Source organism: Myodes glareolus, chromosome 11, assembly GCF_982192425.1.
Source record: "Myodes glareolus chromosome 11, mMyoGla1.1, whole genome shotgun sequence".
In the NCBI taxonomy this organism is placed as follows: Eukaryota; Metazoa; Chordata; class Mammalia; order Rodentia; family Cricetidae; genus Myodes; species Myodes glareolus.
The window spans coordinates 56,470,117-56,487,438 of record NC_142036.1 but is presented as its reverse complement, the minus strand read 5'-3'; the positions used below and the strand labels follow the sequence as shown (position 1 = coordinate 56,487,438).

Sequence of the window (17,322 nt, the reverse complement as noted above, 5' to 3'; positions counted from 1 at the left end):
AACAGAAAGTGGAGCAGGGTGGGAAGGGGCGTCTAAGGTCAGGGCTCACATGAGTTCCACGTTACGGAGCAAGCTGCAAGGTGTAAGCCCTTGCCTCCAAAGCACCACACGTTTGGCCTTCCTACTCACTGCCTGGGCAAACTGCTTCAAGAGGTGGCACATATGGACACAGTATTTTGAAAATGTTACAGTAAGCAAGCTTTAAAAACCTAACAAAGTTCCCAAATAAAGCACTGTTCTGAGCTCTGATTCTTGTCTCAATGTCTCTAAACGGAGCTGCTATTGCTTTCTGGAAGGCAGTTGCTCGCTGTAAATGTTCATCTCTTCAAAGCCATTTTGGAAGCAGTCAGAGTCACAAGGTTTCAAAATGATGTTTATTTCAACACATGAAATGTGCCATCTAGCACCAACGACTGAAAATTCCAGAATTCCATCTGGTTACTACTTTTTGGAACTGGTGGTGGTGTTCAAGTCATTGACAGATTAGTCTATGTGCGCAGATATTATTGGAACAAAAACGAGACAACACAGCAAAAAGCATTTGATAAATGTGCACTGAACTAAGTTTTAGTTACTCAAAAAAAAAAACCAGTTTCGTATAAACATGATGTCTTAATATTGGTATTTTCAAGTCAGATTTTCTTGGATGATATGTACGAGAGACTGCTGAGCCATGTGAGCACGGAAGCCTGCGCCGGCTCTCTGCTCACGCCTTCCTTCAGAGACAGCCTCTGTCTGAAAGGACTCACTGCAGTGTCCTTAACATCAGGACCACTCGCCTACCTGTGACGGAGGAAAAGAAAACTCTGGCCGGTAAAGATGCAAGATAACATTTTCAGTTTCTTTTAAAAGAACATGTAAGTATTAAAGACAGAAGGAAAAAACCATCACTGCGCAGCTATGTAAAGTGTGACTGTCTTTGGGATTTACGTCAAACACAAATTGAAATTTAAGCATTATTATACAGTAAGACATAATTACGATTACTAACTGGGTTGACTTATCTCTAGTTTCTTTCTTTCTTGAGACAGGGTCTCATTATTCCTGGAACTGGCTCTGTGTACCAGGCTGGTCTGGAATTCAGAGATCCACCTGCCTCTGCTTCCCCAGTACTAGGATTAAAGGCGTGCGTCACCATGACAAGCCCTCAAAACACTGCTATAGAGTAGCAGATATCATAGGAATTAGAGCGACTTATCTCTAGTTTCTTGAAAATCAACCATGCTTGAGGCTAACCTCAAATTTATTTTTATTTGAGTGATCCCACTGCTTCTTTTAAGCAGACCTTGGTGCTGAGCTAAGTAACCTAAGCTGGATTTCAAGCCCAGGGCAGGCAGGCATTTCCCTGTGGGCGGTCCGCGGGGGTCGCCATCCAGACACCAGAGCTCTAAGGACATGCTGAAGAAACTGTGAATGCATCTTCCCATGCTGTATGCACATGCTCCATTCACATCTGCACCTCACCCAGGATGTCAGGGGCGTGGCTAAGATGGAAAAGGGTTTCAAGAAGGCAGTTTCTGTAAGGAAATGGGAGGGGGGTTTAAACATTAATTTCACATCACCAACTATTTATTAGGTATTTTACACTATATGATACACCCAGTAGTCGCTATGTGCAATTCAAGTGAATTGCATTCATGTACAATGTTTAGAGATGGTTCTTTGTTGCTATCCAAAGCAATCAACAGAAAACAGATGTAGAAATGTGATTAAAATTAAAAACCTTTCTGCTAAAAGACAAGATCTCCTGGGTAAATTGGGAGCATAGGGACTTTGGGGGAGGGTTGAAGGGGGAAGGAGAGAGGCAGGGAGGGGAGCAGAGAAAAATGTAGAACTCAATAAAAATTGAAAAAACTAAAAAATAAACAAACAAACAAAAAAACTTTCTGCTGCAAAAACTACACTATCAAAAAATTTCAGACACCCACACAACAGGAGAAATTATTTTCAAATCACACATCTGGTATCAATAGGCAAAGGAGACTTAGAATATTTAAGACAACTCACTGTGAAAATGGGCAAATATTTCTCTAGTGACACAGAAGGTACTGAATAGCATTGATCATTGAGAGAAAATAAAAACTGCATGAATTTCTACTCCACATCTTCAATGGCTACAGTCACATGACAGGCAGGAGCAAGCGCTGGTGAGGATATGGCAGTGAGGAAGCCCGTGCACACCAATGGTGGACATGGAAAGACAGAAGAGCCACTTTGGAAACGTCTGACCACTCTTCACCACATCTATGCAGCCTCTAGATTCACACACACCCTGGCCCCGGAAAACACACACACAAGAGTGTTCCCGGTTGCGTTCCTCCTCACAGGTGAGAGGCAAAGCCGATGAGTGAACGGGTGGGTCAGATGACCAGAACCACATAAGGATGTGACCAGACACAGAAGGAGTGAGTATAAGCCGGAGCAGGGCACACGGAGGAACACACTTCGCTGAATGAAGGGAGCTAGACACAAAAGGGCACACAATGAGGCTATACAAAAAGCACACACGATGATCAGCACAAAGGGAGGGCTAGCGGCATTTCTTTCTGTGTGATGAAAACACTTAAAACTAGAAAGCGGTGCTTTACACAGTTCTGAACATACTAAAAACACCAAGATGTACACTTTGGAAAGGGTAAATGTGATGAAATGAGAATATCAATTTGGAAGGGAAATATGTCTTTGCAAAATCAAAACAACTCTATATTCAGAAACATAAAAATATTTATGCCTCAAAAAATCTACTTTTAAACCAGTACAGCAGCTTTAGCAAATACTATAAACCCTTAAGGAACAAAATGTATTTCCTTTGCCTTTTTAATACATTTCACATCAACACCAACCAATCTGAATTATAACCCTCTTACTCTCCTTTCCTTAGACTGAGTTTTAACACCCACTTCTGGTCCCTAAAACTCTATGCTAGAATCCTCACCCTCAGAAAAACTCAACCATTGCAAATTCATCAGAAAGAAGTGCTGTTTACTAAATTTTAGCCTCATCAGTTAAACTGAGGTCTCTGCCTTAGGGCAATCAGAGCTACAATTACTGGCATACAAGGCAGAGACACCATTCTTCCTTCGACAGGCCTGGCTGGCAGGTACAACAGAGGCACGAGAAAGGCCAAAACGGGGACATGTATAAAAGGAAGGTGACTGAAGCTTAAAAGTCACAACTGGCGGTTTAAAAAGTCGGAGACAAGAAAGTTACAGAGCTAATCATCTGTCTGAGGTTATGTTTAGTGCCAGGTTGGGAAAATGCCCCCCCCCCCCCCAAAGGCCTGTGTGTCAAGGCTTGGCCCCTAGCACGAGGCACTGGGAGAAATGTTAGAGGGCAGGTCTGTGGGCAAGCCCTTGAGGACGCTGTCTGGACCTGCTCCTCCCCTTCTCTCATGCTCAGCCAGAGGTGAACAGGTCTCCTTTGTCACACTCTCCCCACGGCCTGCAGCTTGCTCACAGGCCAAGAGATAAGGCCAATCAACCCCACGGCTGAAATGGGTCAGGATAAACTTCTCTGTAGTTCATTGTCTTAAAGTAATCGCTGATGAACACACTCAGTTACACAGCCATTTAATTTATAGCCGAAAAGGACTTTAAAAGAGCCCACCAAACTGGGGATTTATCAGTGGCAGACAGCTTGCCTGTCACCGAGGGCATAGCAGAAACAAAGCTGGCCTTACATATTTTTTGAAGTTGGGTCCCATTATGCAGCCCAGCCTGGCCTCCAACTGCACAGCCTTCTACTTCCTGAGTTCTGGGTTGTGACCAAGAACCCAAGGCAAGACAGGTAAGAGATGGAAATCCTGTGTCAGTGCCTGAGGCAGTCAGTCACCACTGCTATCTCACTGTGTGGAGGTGAAGAGCGTGACACCACCTTAGCCCACAGACAGGCATGAACAACTGGAAGCTCACGTACCGGTTGCTTCTTTTTGATGTATATAATATGAATGTCTTCACTTCGGTATTCTTCATCGTGTTTGTCCAAAGGAACTTCCTCAAAGTCAAAGTCTAGTTGAAGGAGCTGCAAATTTCAAGGACACACAAATGCTACACCCAGGAATCTGGATAGCCTTATGATAATGAACTGGGATGGCGGTCACCTCTGGAGAATGGCTGACTGGTAAGGGAAACGTGGAAACCTTCTCAAGTCTGAAAACGTTCTGTATCTTTATGTTGAAACAGTTATTTGGATGGAAATGCATGAGCTGAGAACTTGATATATATGCACTGGATATGTTTTAATTAAGCACAAATTACTTAATTATACATAATTTCAAAAGTTCAGTAACATTTTCTTATATTCACGCAAAACATGGACCTCATTTTAGCATATGTTATCTGAGGGACTCACTCACATACTTGCTTTAGCATTAAGCCAAAGCAGTTCTTCTGTATGTCAGGCAAAATTCCAGGATGATACAGAGAGCTTCAAAACGAGCCAGTGCTTAAAGAGGTGAATCTGTGCCCATGAAAGGGTCCAGGTCACCACTTAGGGGAGTATGAAGGAGAGATATGGGCAAGACAGGCATGCCTCTTTAAAACTAAACTTTAAAAATAAACAACAGCAAAACGCTGAAAGTCACTAACGCGGTAAAATGTGTAATAATGACATAGAGGAGACCACCCACGCGTTTCTATCATGGGTTCTTTAACGCATCACCGAGGAGAATGCAAAGCCAGTCCTGTGCTGACCGGCTTGGAAGCTGCCTCAGAAAAGACAAATTTGTCATCACCGGTCCCTGACGCTGCTCTATGGAACATATGGGCTAGTGAGATCAGAAAAAACTCAGGACTGGGAAGGTCAGGGGATGGTGGGCGCTGCGCAGCAGGGCTGTGGAGGATCTTCTCCTTGGGTTCTTATTGGGAGAAAGCTTTGCCCAATGAACTTGCCAGAGCAACCATATACAGCCCCCACCCCCCCCCCCACAGGGTGACAGCCACACACAGTACTCACCTCAAAGTATTTTTTCTCAATTTCTGGATTTTTCCCCATTGTACGTTGCTCGTAACAACATATAATACAAGTTTCAGATCCACTGAGATCTTTTAATGTTTTCAGCAATGGTTCCAAGGACTGTAAAAAAAGAATTTCCTATTATACAAAGGGGTCAGGAGGTGACGAGGTCAACTGCCCTATAACCAAACCACTGAGTCAATACAACAAAGCAGCACTCTACAACTAGATTGGTGATATTGAGTTCTATCCCCTCCAACAATAGATAGATAGACAGACAGACAAACAAACAGATGGATAGATAGAAAATCCAAGGACTAGATCTTGTTTCCACAGGAACACAAGCAGACCTGCCTGTGTCTCTTTTGTCTGTCTTGAACTGGGGTGTGTTATATAGACTAGCCTGGGACTGAGCTGGCATTGACTCCTCTTCCAACCTCTCAAGCGTCAGCACTACAGGAGCTACGTATCACCATGCCTGGTTAGACTCCAATCTTAAGTCTAATTTCATTTACCGAAGTTAGGGTATTTAAACAATCAACAATATAGTCTACAAAAACAAGCCTGATTCTAGTGGTTTAAGATTTATTTTTATTATTTTAACTATGTGTATGTATGCTCCTGTGTATGGGCATGTGCACAAGTGTTAATGCCTGCAGAAGCCAGAGGAATGGGAAAACCCTGGAGTTGGGAGTTACACAGGCACTGATGTGAGCTGCCTGATGTGGGTGCTGGGAATTGAACTGGGATCCTCTGGGAGAACAATATGTGCTCTTAACTGCTGAGCCATCTCTTCAGCCTTCTGACCTAATCTGAACCCAATCAGTTGGCTCAACAGTCATTAATTTAAAAATAAATATTTCTCAACACTGTATATAAATTGATATGTAAAGAAAACTCACTCCACAAGTGTAATAACTCTTGTCACTGAAAGTTAACTGATTAATAATTTTTTAATATTTATTTATTTATTATGTATACAATATTCTGTCTGTGTGTATGTCTGCAGGCCAGAAGAGGGCACCAGACCTCATTACAGATGGTTGTGAGCCACCATATGGTTGCCGGGAATTGAACTCAGGACCTCTGGAAGAGCAGCCAGTGCTCTTAACCTCTGAGCCATCTCTCCAGCCCTGATTAATAATTTTTTTTGGGGGGGGGTCCTCATTCTGTGGTCTATGTTGGCCTAGCAGGCACGGTAGTCATCCTGCCTGGGTCGCCCAGGTTCTGGGATTCCAGGTGTGAGCCATCATGTCTGACTTGCATCTTAATTTTCAACATCATGGTTAATAATCAGTGAGAAAAAAAGGAAAGAGACAAGGGAGGAATTTCAATTTTTCAAGATATATCCAAATGAGAAAACCCTTTTAAAATTAGAATAGAAAGCATGTAAGTTTTCCCAAGCACTATTCACAGGCCTGTATGCTTATCCTGAATTGTACACACATGTAGAGCCTGATGACTGTCTTTACTGCAAACATCCCACACGCAGAGACGTTACAATGGGAAGGAACGCGGGCTTCGGGACACACGAAGTAGCCAGCGTACTCAACACTCACCTCTTCATAGTATATGCAGTCAGCCATCAATATGTAATCCGGCGAAGTCACGTCTTCTAGTTCTTCCCCCCTTAAAAAGTCAAACGTATGTCTTCAACCGATGCTTTAACAATTTACAGTATTCATTTCAGAAGCGAGGAGCAGAAAGTTTCCCCCATATTAACAATGAGTTGGGCAAAATGCAATGGAAAGCAAATGAAAGTGGTTATCTTAAAACAAGCTGAAAGGCCATACAAACCATTTCAGTACCTTGGCTTGAACAGACCCGGTCACCAGATGCTTGTTCATATTAATATTCATTTTCAGCAGGTCCTGCAGCTCCTCAAGATCAGTGACTACAACATCTGCCCTGAAAAACAACCTCGATTGGGTACAGGCGCGAGGCTGCGCGCCGCTGACCTGACGCCGGCTGTCCGGCGCCTTCCCGCCAGTTCTTACCCGAGGGTCGCAGCCATGAGCCCCACGGCCCCGGTGCCCGAGCCCAGCTCCAGCACCGAGCGGCGACTCAGCGCGTGGGCCCCGTCGCCAGAGAACCCCGGCGTCTCCAGGTATTTGGAAAGGACGATGGCGGCGTCCCACACAACGCAACCTACGCCTCCCGAGCCGTACTGCTGCAGGCGGAGCACCGTCCCATCCCGCTTCTCCAGAACCCGCACAAAGCTCCACAGCGGGTCTTCCACCTCCGGGTCCACGGCGGCCGCCATTGCTGCTACCAGCGGCTGCGGCACGCGGTGACGTTACGCTCACGCAAGGCCCGCGCTGCCCAGCGGCAGAGCGGCAGGTTGTTTCACTGCGCGTGCGTGGGTCTCGAAGCCCGGAAGCAGCCGGAACCAGCAGAACCTACCTGGGAGTGGTTTGGCTCGTTGCGACTGAGATCAGCACTTAAAGAAACAAAGCAAATGCCAGTGCTTTTCTTGGCTGGGGAATGACTCACACAAAGCTGTAGGCTATAGATCTAGGCAGCTTCCCAGGTCCTATCAAAAATTGTTATGTTCAAGAAGTTTCCTACTGTACATCTACTTTTTTCATATTGAATGCATAAAAAAGATTGCCTGGGAACTTGCTACTTGCTTTCAATGGTAAAGAAAACCCTCTAATATTTACGTCCCCCTGGGGCCAAAAGATGGCCAGCAAGACCAAGGACCTGAGTTCCAGGACTCACATAGTAAAGAACTACCTCCGGCAGGTCGGCCTGACTTTCACACTGGATCTGTGGTATGCACACTACACAACTACACACGTGATAAATAGGTAGGCAGGCAGGCAGATGAGAGATTCTTCTAGACTTTCTTTTTTCAGCTTTGTGGGTTTTGTTTTGTTTTCAGGTTGATCTCCTGTATCCCAAGTAGGCTTCAAACTCACTATGTAGTTGAGTCTGGCCTTGAAATCGAGATACTTTGGTCTCAACCTCTCAAATACTGGGATTACAGGTGTGCGCTTTGTACCCAGCTTCCTTTTGTTCTTTGTGATGGAAAAAAAAAATATCGCAGATCTTTTAAAAATTAAGACTGAGGTGATTTATTAATCTTGTTAAGAACTCTGATACAAAGCACAGTAAAAGGCCACAGACCGGTGGATAAAGAGCGTGGCTTCTGGCTACTTTACACTGCTGCTACTGCGCTCTCAGCGCACTGTGCTTTGAGCACGGTGAACGAGGGCGTACAGGTGACAAAAGCTTTATCCTCTGTCTGATTAAAATTTTTAATAAAGTTTTAAGTATTTTCTGTTTAAATATTACCAATCTGGAAAAACTTTTAAAAAATTTCAATTAACACAAGATTAAAGAAAGTTATTAGGTTTTTGAAGACAAGGCAGTTGGCAGTTGGTTCCTATGCCATAAGAAACTTCTGTTCTTGACTTACAAATTAGTAAAATAGCAGATTGTATTATAGGCCTCAAGTCACTTAAATTTATATAGGTTATTAGCATTATCTTTAAATATATACAATATAAATAAACTGTACATACATGGCATATTAACTTTGTTTTCCCAAACAAGAGGCAAATCATTACCTAAAGACACCATAAACTGCAAAACTAAAGGTGCATCTTAATGAGATACATGCCCCTTTTCTTCTATAATTGGGTTATGTAGAATTGTTTATAATTTTAACAAAATAATAAACAGTGCATTCTATTGTTTCCATTCTAGTTTCCGTTTTTGTCTTCAGCAGCAAATACTGGCATTAAGACATGGCATCAAGAGTTTAAGAACAGTAGGTGTTATTCTCTAGATGTAAAAACCAAGTTAAAACCTAGAAGATGGTCAAAGAGGGTTGAAAACCCAGTAACATCATAGTACATCTCTGTATCTGTGGAAATTCATTGCCTTAAAAAGGCACCTATTACTCCGATGTGAGGAATTCCTCGAGAACACTACCCCCTTTCAGTGCAGTATCATTTAAGCCATATGGTAGCGGAGTCTACAGTGCAAATAGAAATTCATTATACTGGCCTTTGGGCAGCACTGAGGAGCTGAGACGAGGCAATGCTACTGATCACCTGAGGGTTACGGTGAAGGGCTTTTGCATTTTAATGTTTAGAATTCTTTCCTTGGTTTTGCTTTCTTGAGACATGGTTTCTGTGTGTAGCCATGACTGTCTTGGTACTCGCTCTATAGACCAGGCTGGCCTTAAACTCAGAAATCCATCTGCCTCTGCTTCAAGAGTGCTGGGATTAATGGTGTATGTCACCATGCCTGACGACTTTTCTAATTCTTAGAAGCTTATTTGATCAGTAGCATTTTGTAAGAGCTTTATTTGTAGAAAGTACTAAAATACTATGCCTCTTCTGAATAAATTAAAACCTTTACAAATACTATTCCAGTGTCAATGACTACACACAGCTAAGGTCATTGAGGAGTTTCTGCATTTTCGAGCAAAGGCAGTCTGTACAACGGTGGGTGTGAAAGCTCCCGTTTGTAAGTCTTTGGTGGCAGTTTTGGTAGGTGAGGGCTCGAGTTCTGCCGCGGTGGAACAGGAGGAGCTGGAGGATGCGCGAGAGCGCTGGGACTGGAACTGAGCAAATGGCTTCTGCGCGGCACTCGTGGCGAGGGCGTGCTGGGAGGAGTGCTTGGTGAACTCGGACTCGAACTAACGTCTCTGAACCAGTCTGGGTCTCTGTGAGGATGTCCCAGCGGAGGTGGCTGAAGATTAAACGGGCAGTTTATAAAGTGTTCTGGCGGCCGAAGAGGAACTGGTGGCGGGGTATCGGGAAGAGGCTCTCTCGGAGGGGGCGGAGGCGGACTGTGCACAGGCCCATCAAAAGCAGCCGCGGGAACAGGAACTCTTGGCTTTACCTTTGGAGGGGGCGGCTGTCTTGGTGGAATAGCAGGGGGGTCATCATCAGATTTCATAGTTCCCTAAACAAAACAAAAAGGCACATGTCTAGTCTCTCGAAAAATATATAATTTTTAAAGACTGAAATTTTTTTCTGTGTCGTTAAATCTAGAGGGCCAAATTAAATGAATGTGGTTTAATTATCATGTTCCTGACTAAATTACTTTCAGTTTAAGTCTGGGCTCAGTTTAACATTTGGATATAAGATGTTTTCACTGAAACCTAAAAACATAGAGCCCCATATCACCTTGCTTTGTAATCAATATTTTAGAAATTTATAAAGCTTATTTATGGCAATAGGCCAATAAAAATAATAGTTTTATAGGCATGAAAGGACATGGCATCAAGAGCCTTTAATATCTAGCTTCTACTCAATGAGCATTTACTTTTAATTTTCCCCATGGCACTTAAAGCAGTAGATCTCAGAGTGGTACCCAGGGACCAAAAGCATCAGTCCCAGTAAGGGTTGACTTAGCATAGCCCATTCCCAGGCCCAGCTGCAGCCTTACAGCCTGGAGCTCAAGAACTACTTGTAAGAAAGTTTTCCAGATGATTCTGACATGCCCGTGCATTTGAGAAACACTGGTCTAAAGTTCTCCAGTTCTTTACAATAGGAATTCCAACACCACCCCCATCTGTGCAAGAAAGACAATGCACTTCTGATTATCTGAATTTTCACACTTTAAAAAAAAGTTTTTAAAAAATTTATTAAACAATTACTTAAGCTATTTTTCAAATATGACAATCTAAATGTTGAAACTCTGCAGAGTGTGGTTAAATTATGATGTGACACGCTGTAAAAATACTCTAAAAACAAGCGATTTTGGAGATTGACAACTCTGCATAAGTTGAGGCAAACCCAGGTTTGGATGACTACCTTGGAATTTGAAGCATCATGATCAACTTTTTTCCGAGGAGGAAGCGGAGGAGGAATCAGTGGCTCTTCACTCAGCTTGTGTAAGCTTCCACACGAGCTGAAGAAGGTCTCTGGGGGAGAGGAGATGGGCTTACAATCACAGTGCAGTTACAGGACAAACTCCATCAGCGACCACATTTGTCCAGTGGGTTATCCTCACACAGCTGCTTGTCTGATCATCCATCTTCCCCACTGAAACTCTAAGCACCAGAGGACACCATGTGCATGTGTTTGTAACCCTAGCATCTACCATAGCAACTGGCTTGTAATACTTAGATGAAGGCACATTATTAAGATTAATAATGAAATTCTAAACTGGTCCTGGTGGTGCAGGCCTGTAATCACAGCTACTTGAAGTACTAAGGGAGCAGAGTTATGAAGTTCAAGGCCAGCCTAGGCAATTCAGTGACTGTTTTAAAATAAAAAGTATATTAAAAGAAAAAAAGTTGAGGATATAGCTCAGTGGTAGAATGCTTGCCTAGCACGCATGAGGCTCAAGGTTTGGCGATCAGCACCTTTAAAACAAAACAGAAGGCCTTCTCTAAAAGCCTTTTAAAAATTCAAAACAAAAGTCAGTCAGTGGTGGTGTACACATTTAATCTCAGCACGGGGAGACGGAGGCAGATGGATCTCTGTGAGTTCGAGGCCAGAGAGGACTACAGAAGTTGTTCCAGGACAGCCAGCGTAGTTACATAGAGAAACCCTGTCTCAAAAACTAGTGAAAGAAGACAACAACCAACAAACCACCTGAGAATGTGTGGTGCACTAGCTTCCAGAGTAATTCCATTCTAAGTAGAAACTATTTTCAATGCAAAAGAGATCTAGGTATTATGCATAAGCAAGCAATCCTAAATTACAGTTTGTAATATAAATACTACTAATGTACTCCACTATATTTCAAGCAACCACAGTAAGCAGATGTGCAATCTGATGGATTATTTTAAAAAATTAAGCTATCACAGCTATAAATAATGAATAAACACCAATACAGCAATGCCAAAGCATTAGAACAACTAAAAATGAGTTTGATGCAATAGAGACGTATTGATATTTCTCTCTGATTTAGAAGGTTATGGGGCTTTTATTGGGCTTTGTCTGTTTGCACTGAACACTGAGAAACATTTCTAGCCTTGAAGACAGGTTTTTATGATTGTTTTAAAAAGGAGACTTTTCTCTTCACTGCCACATGCAGCAGCTTCACTGTGCACTTGACCTGGAGTCTTCTCTCTGGAAAGTCAGCCTGCTCTGGGACCGATAAGGCAGAGCTGGACCAGTGCTATACGTTTGCAACTAATACACAGAGTAAGGACATTTCCACCATAGAGCTAGAGAAACCTAAATAAGCTTCAATAACTATGTGGAGCTGAAGCTTCAGTTAGTGATGGAGCCTATAATGTACTCACTGCCTCAGAGACACCAAGAAGGACACAAGGAAGCACATTTTCAGGTTAAAGAGAAAGCACTGTAAAGGTCCAGATCAGTTTCCTAAGGGGCTGACGTCATGGAAAACTATGCCAGGACACGGGGGGATGTGAGCAATAGGTGCTGAAGAATAGCACAATGGGGAATGTGCCAATGATTAGCCCCTGGAAACAGGTGACCACAAAGGCCGTGTCATCGAGCACACTACACATGATTTAGCAGTGGCCCAAATACAACACAGACAAGGGAGAGTGTCCCTCTCATTGCCTAACTCTAAAAGTAGGGGTCCCAAAGAGAGAACAACATCATGAATGTGCCTGTCACCCAAAAACGAGGAGGGAGGACAAGAGGCAGGGAACTGCTGTAAGGTCATTTAAGTGTCTGGTGGCACCATCTGCCTCTGACATTCTTCTCATATATCATTTTGATAAACATTCAAAAATATATGCAGCAAACACTTAGGAGGCTACACATACTCTTCTGTGGTTGGCTGGCTGCAGAGAGGTAACCTACAGACAAGAACTGACAATAGACTTTTCTCTGGGGCAGAAACAGAAGTGGAAGAGGTCAGGTAACTAAGATAGACTTACTCTACATCTCAGGTCAAGAAACATGGCGGTGTTCTCTGTAGTTACTTAATTTTATTCCTAAGAAGTCTGAAGGTGGGGAGTAATTTGTTAAAGTTCAGATAGTCTCTAAATCATAGGTAAAAATGATTAAAACAAAGATTAATGAAATTTAATGGCACAAAGTTGTAAGTAATTCAGACCATTTATAAGATTTTCTTAGGTCTGGGGATGCAGCTCAGTACTCTAGCATCTGTGAAGCCTGAGGAGGGGTGGGGAGGGCAGAGGGAAGGATGAAAGAAAAACATTTCTTTCTTTATTCTTTAAATGTTGCTAACCCCCAAATATAGAAACACATCTCCAGCCAAGCAGATTACGACCATGACTGTCATTTCACTGAACCCAGACATCTGACTTACTTGACTGTGGCAAGAGGACCGGAGCAAAGATGGTATTGCTGCCTAGTAGAAAGAGAAAGATTCATTTCAACAGAAAGCTAACATGGATAATCTTCTTTTCAGATGTTTTCATTTAAAAAATGCACTAGCTCACGCCTTTAATCCCAGCACTTGGGACACAGAAACAGGTGGATCTCTGTAAGCATAAAGCCAGCCTGGTCTATACAGTGAGCACAAGGCCAGCCTGGTCTACATAGTGAGGACAGCTAGGGCTGTGTACAAAGACCCTGCCATAATACCATCATTCCCAACCAAAAGTAAAATGCACTGTACGAGTGAACACAAAACTCTATCAGCATCTTCTGACATGCCAGTTTGTAACATGGACTTAATACTCGTGCCTGGAATGGTTTCCCTTTTGCAGATTAAGTGAATTCTCCATCATAAACCTTTTTAATTTTTTTAAAGAATTTATGTCCTTATTCTATCATCCATTACTCCAAAAAAATTTTTTTAAAATTTTTGTTAACTAATAAATCAGAAAACCCACACACATTGCATAATAATGCTTTGCTCCTATATTAAGCGCTATTTTTACACTTAGATGCCACTTTTCATATCAACATGGTATCTTTTTTTTATTTCCTGTCAGTGTGACACACACCCTGACAGAAGCAACTCTGAGGAGAAGGGCTTGTGTTAGCGTACAGCTCAGCTACAGTCCACCATCAGGAACAGAGAGCAGTGATTACATGCCGCTTGGCTTCAACTCCCTTTCACGTTTCTCTAGGAGACAGCATATCCCAGTGGAGCCCTGGCAGCCGTGGAATGCGTTATGTAGACACTCCCTCAGGAAGATTTCCCAGCTGACTCTATCACATCACGGTGACAATTAAAACCAACCAGCACACACGGGCCGTGGCTTCTACAGCTCCCAAGTTGGAAAGAAGAAATGACCGACTTAAGACACAAAGTCCTCCTCTTGCCAAGGGGTTTATGTTAGACACTCACCACAGGAACTATTGAGATCAACGTCTAGAAACACGCTGTGGTCTGAAGAAGCAGACACGGGTGGAGTGGATGGTGTGTTTGGAGAGGTGGGTGCTGACACTGTTGAGTCGAGCTCAGTCTCAGCGATCCTACTAAAGCTTATCTTGTATGGTTCTCTTTCCAAAGGCGTTGGGTGACCTCGTAATGTGCCTGAGGTAGAGCCATGTCGGCCTGTGTTAGGCCTGATTCCAGGAGATTTTAAGGAAAAGGTTGATTTCCTAGGCTAAGAGAAGTAAGTACAGTTAAAACAGCACCCACTTGCATGCCATTGCTTATACTTACAGCTATCTTGTTGTGAAGCATACTCTTTATAATATTCAAGGACAGCGCATGGTATTTTTATAGTATTTTCCAGACTTGATTAGATTGTTTATCATGGACTCCATAAGCAGATCTTTTTAAAACATAAGTTTAGAGATAAAATTCTTGAAAATTGTCAAACAACTTTTTGCTCCTAAGTACTTGATCCTAAATTTCTCTTTCACAACATCTATATGTAAGTTTCACAGACATTTATCAGATAACATAATTTATGTGACATAATACGCTATATGTGCTTCATTTTTTAATTTTTATTTTATATGAATGGGCATTTTGCTTGCATGTATGTATATGTAACATGTACATGCCTGGTGCCTATGGAGGCCAGAAGAAGGCATCAGATTCTCTGAAACGGAAATTACAGGCAGTTGTGAGCTGTCATGTAGGTGCTGGGAATTGAACTCAGATCCTTTGCATGATCAAACAGTGGCATTAACTACTGAGTGATCGCTCTATCCCCTAGTGAGCTTCAGTTTTTTAACAGAAGATAATTTTTCCTTCTGATCTTAAGCTAATGAACAGTCAATCCCTACACTAGAACTTTAACCACTTCAGGAAAATGTATTATCACTGTCCCTACTCCAACTTGCTTGCTTCTGAAACCTAGTGGTAACCTAGTCAGAAAAATTGAGTAAAATCCCTGCTTACCATGTGGCCCTAAAAAGGCTCTTTTAAAACCTTACCGTGCATGAGTTTTTAAAAATATTCATTTTTATCATATTGTGTGTGTGTACAGGTGCCTGTGGAGACTGCAGGTGTCGCAAACTGCAACAGGAAAGTGAAAGTCTGAAGAGGCCCAAGGCAGCCCTGAGCCCCAGCTGCTGCCTGCACCCCAGAGGACAGAGGCATTACCTTCCCAGGGCTTTGTCCTGAGCTTTTCTGAGAACCTTCTGGGTACTCAGTAAATAAAAGAGGACCTGTGCACATGGCTGAGGATACCTGGTTCTTCTTACACTAAGGGAATCTGAGAAGGTTTTACAGCGGTTGTTTTGGAGCCCCATGAGGGAGCTCCAAACCCTTTCACAGGGGTCACCTAAGACCATCAGAAAACACAGATATTTACATTATAATTCTTAACAGTAGCAAAATTGAAGTTATGAAGTAGCAATGAAAACAATTTTATGTTTGGGGGTCGCCCCCATCAGGAAGGTTGAGAAACACTGTTCTGATTGCTTTCCTTTCCTTCCACACCTTGTTTTACTTTTGCCTACTGAGGATTGGCTTTTTCCACTCTTGCTGTTGTCACTGCAAATCTCTAGAGCATCTGTGAACTGCAGCAGCAAATTCTAGTAAAAGAAAGTACTCTAGTGTAACCACAGGACCACAGCCATGCTGAGGTACCATGATACATCTGGTACTCGCCAGCTGGCCTTCCTTCTTCCTTCCTCCTCCTCCTCCTCCTCCTTCTTCTTTTTTTTTTTTCCTGAACAGGGTTTCACTGTGTAGCCTTGGCTGTCCTGGAACTCAACGTATACACCAGCCTGGCCTCGAACTCTCAGAGATCCACTGCCTCTGCTCCTGAGTGCTGGGATTACAGGCTGCACCACCACCACTGTCTGTTGCTTTCCCTGGCCTTTTCATTTATCCCATCTAGTTATTTGTTTCTGGGCCTCACTTTCTTATAACTTTCCTCTTAAAATAGGAGGTAAAAAATGGACAGATAAATAAATAATACTAAAAGGAAGGCTCCTTTGCATGCATGTGGACCTAGTTTCTACACCCAGTACTATTTTAAAAAGAAAAAAAAACAAGTTTCTATCAAAAGGGTCTCAAGTATGCTACGCAAGCACTCATCTGAGTCCCATCCCCACCTTGTATATGTAATTTTAGAAATAAAATAGTTCTGTAAAGTAAAGTAACAAAGCAGCTATTGATTATATAACCAATTTAAGAGAGCAGGTTATTATTTTAAAAACAGAAAAGAATTCCCACAATCATAACAAACTCACAAATCGAGGTGGCTGTTTGCAGTTTCGGGGTTCAATCTCTTGTGATTTGTTGAACAAATAATCTGTAAACTCTTTTTCAGATAAAATTCCCATGGGGTTCAGGTTTTCAAAGAATCTCTAGAATTAACACATAAATACATGTATATACTTTGGTCTTACTACAATAAGATCCTATTAATGTTAACACTAACACAAATGAAGACATTGCAGTATCTGAGACATTCCTAAAGACTGCTCATTCTACTCTCTACCTACAACTGAGACTGTACAGTTTCTGAGGATGTCACATCCTAGCCTCACAATTTACTAATATGAACAGATTCTCGGCTTAATCATTAGCATCACTTGCTTCTTATGTCCCTTCTCACTGTGACAGCCAGTTTACCGCCACTCATCTGGCAACAGAATTTACAATGGAGATTATGATGGAAAATCACAGCAGGATGTTCATAAGCAGGAAAAATGTGGAGATAACTGGATTAAGGCATATTCAAAAGTAATTTTAAAGGTAATTATAGATTTAAATTTTCCTGTATTACCCTTTAAGGTGAAAACACTGTTTGTCCAAAAATATTTACTATAAATATATACTCTAAGCTTAAATTTGAGTTTTAAGTAGAAAATTCGGATGATTTAGTAAAATGTCAAAAAACAATGTGTGTGTGTGTGTGTGTGTGTGTGTATGTGTGTGTGTGTGCATGCGAGTGTATGAGTGTGCACACATAAGCACAGGTGCCTGTGGATCCCTGGAGTTAAGGAAGATATCAGCTGCTTGGTGTGGGAGCGGGGGACTGACTTCTGGTCCTCGGAAAACACAGTACATAGTCTTAAATGCTGAGTCATCTCTCTA

At 42.4% G+C, this 17,322-nt stretch overlaps 2 protein-coding genes across 3 annotated transcripts in view; both read right to left on the bottom strand.

Moving 5' to 3' along the window:
- Nucleotides 1–352: 352 nt before the first annotated feature.
- On the bottom strand, nucleotides 353–7,261 carry Vcpkmt (valosin containing protein lysine methyltransferase). The gene is made up of 6 exons (XM_048415900.3): nucleotides 6,951–7,261; nucleotides 6,751–6,861; nucleotides 6,513–6,582; nucleotides 4,954–5,073; nucleotides 3,916–4,020; nucleotides 353–1,517 (listed from the first exon to the last, which is right to left on the bottom strand). Exons 1-6 carry the CDS (start codon nucleotides 7,214–7,216, stop codon nucleotides 1,503–1,505), a joined length of 687 nt encoding a protein of 228 aa, XP_048271857.1. The 5' UTR covers nucleotides 7,217–7,261; the 3' UTR covers nucleotides 353–1,502.
- Nucleotides 7,262–8,005: 744 nt separating this feature from the next.
- Sos2 (SOS Ras/Rho guanine nucleotide exchange factor 2) overlaps nucleotides 8,006–17,322 on the bottom strand; it is a 97,860-nt gene continuing 88,543 nt past the window's right edge. For both annotated transcript variants that reach the window (XM_085697579.2, XM_085697578.2), the window contains exons 19-23: nucleotides 16,473–16,589; nucleotides 14,164–14,425; nucleotides 13,174–13,215; nucleotides 10,728–10,837; nucleotides 8,006–9,873 (exon numbers count right to left, since the gene is read on the bottom strand). In XM_085697579.2, coding sequence (XP_085553705.1) covers nucleotides 9,364–9,873; nucleotides 10,728–10,837; nucleotides 13,174–13,215; nucleotides 14,164–14,425; nucleotides 16,473–16,589 — 1,041 coding nt within the window. In that variant the 3' untranslated portion in view covers nucleotides 8,006–9,363. The remainder of the gene's footprint in view (nucleotides 9,874–10,727; nucleotides 10,838–13,173; nucleotides 13,216–14,163; nucleotides 14,426–16,472; nucleotides 16,590–17,322) is intronic.

Bases quoted from the DNA above. Each gene is read 5' to 3' on its own strand.
- Vcpkmt (XM_048415900.3), bottom strand. From the start codon at position 7,216: ATGGCGGCCGCCGTGGACCCGGAGGTGGAAGACCCGCTGTGGAGCTTT. The intron at 6,862-6,950 runs GTAAGAACTGGC...GTTGTTTTTCAG, and splicing joins CTCATGGCTGCGACCCTCGG to GGCAGATGTTGTAGTCACTG. The intron at 4,021-4,953 runs GTGAGTACTGTG...TGAAATTTGCAG, and splicing joins TTGAGAAAAAATACTTTGAG to CTCCTTCAACTAGACTTTGA.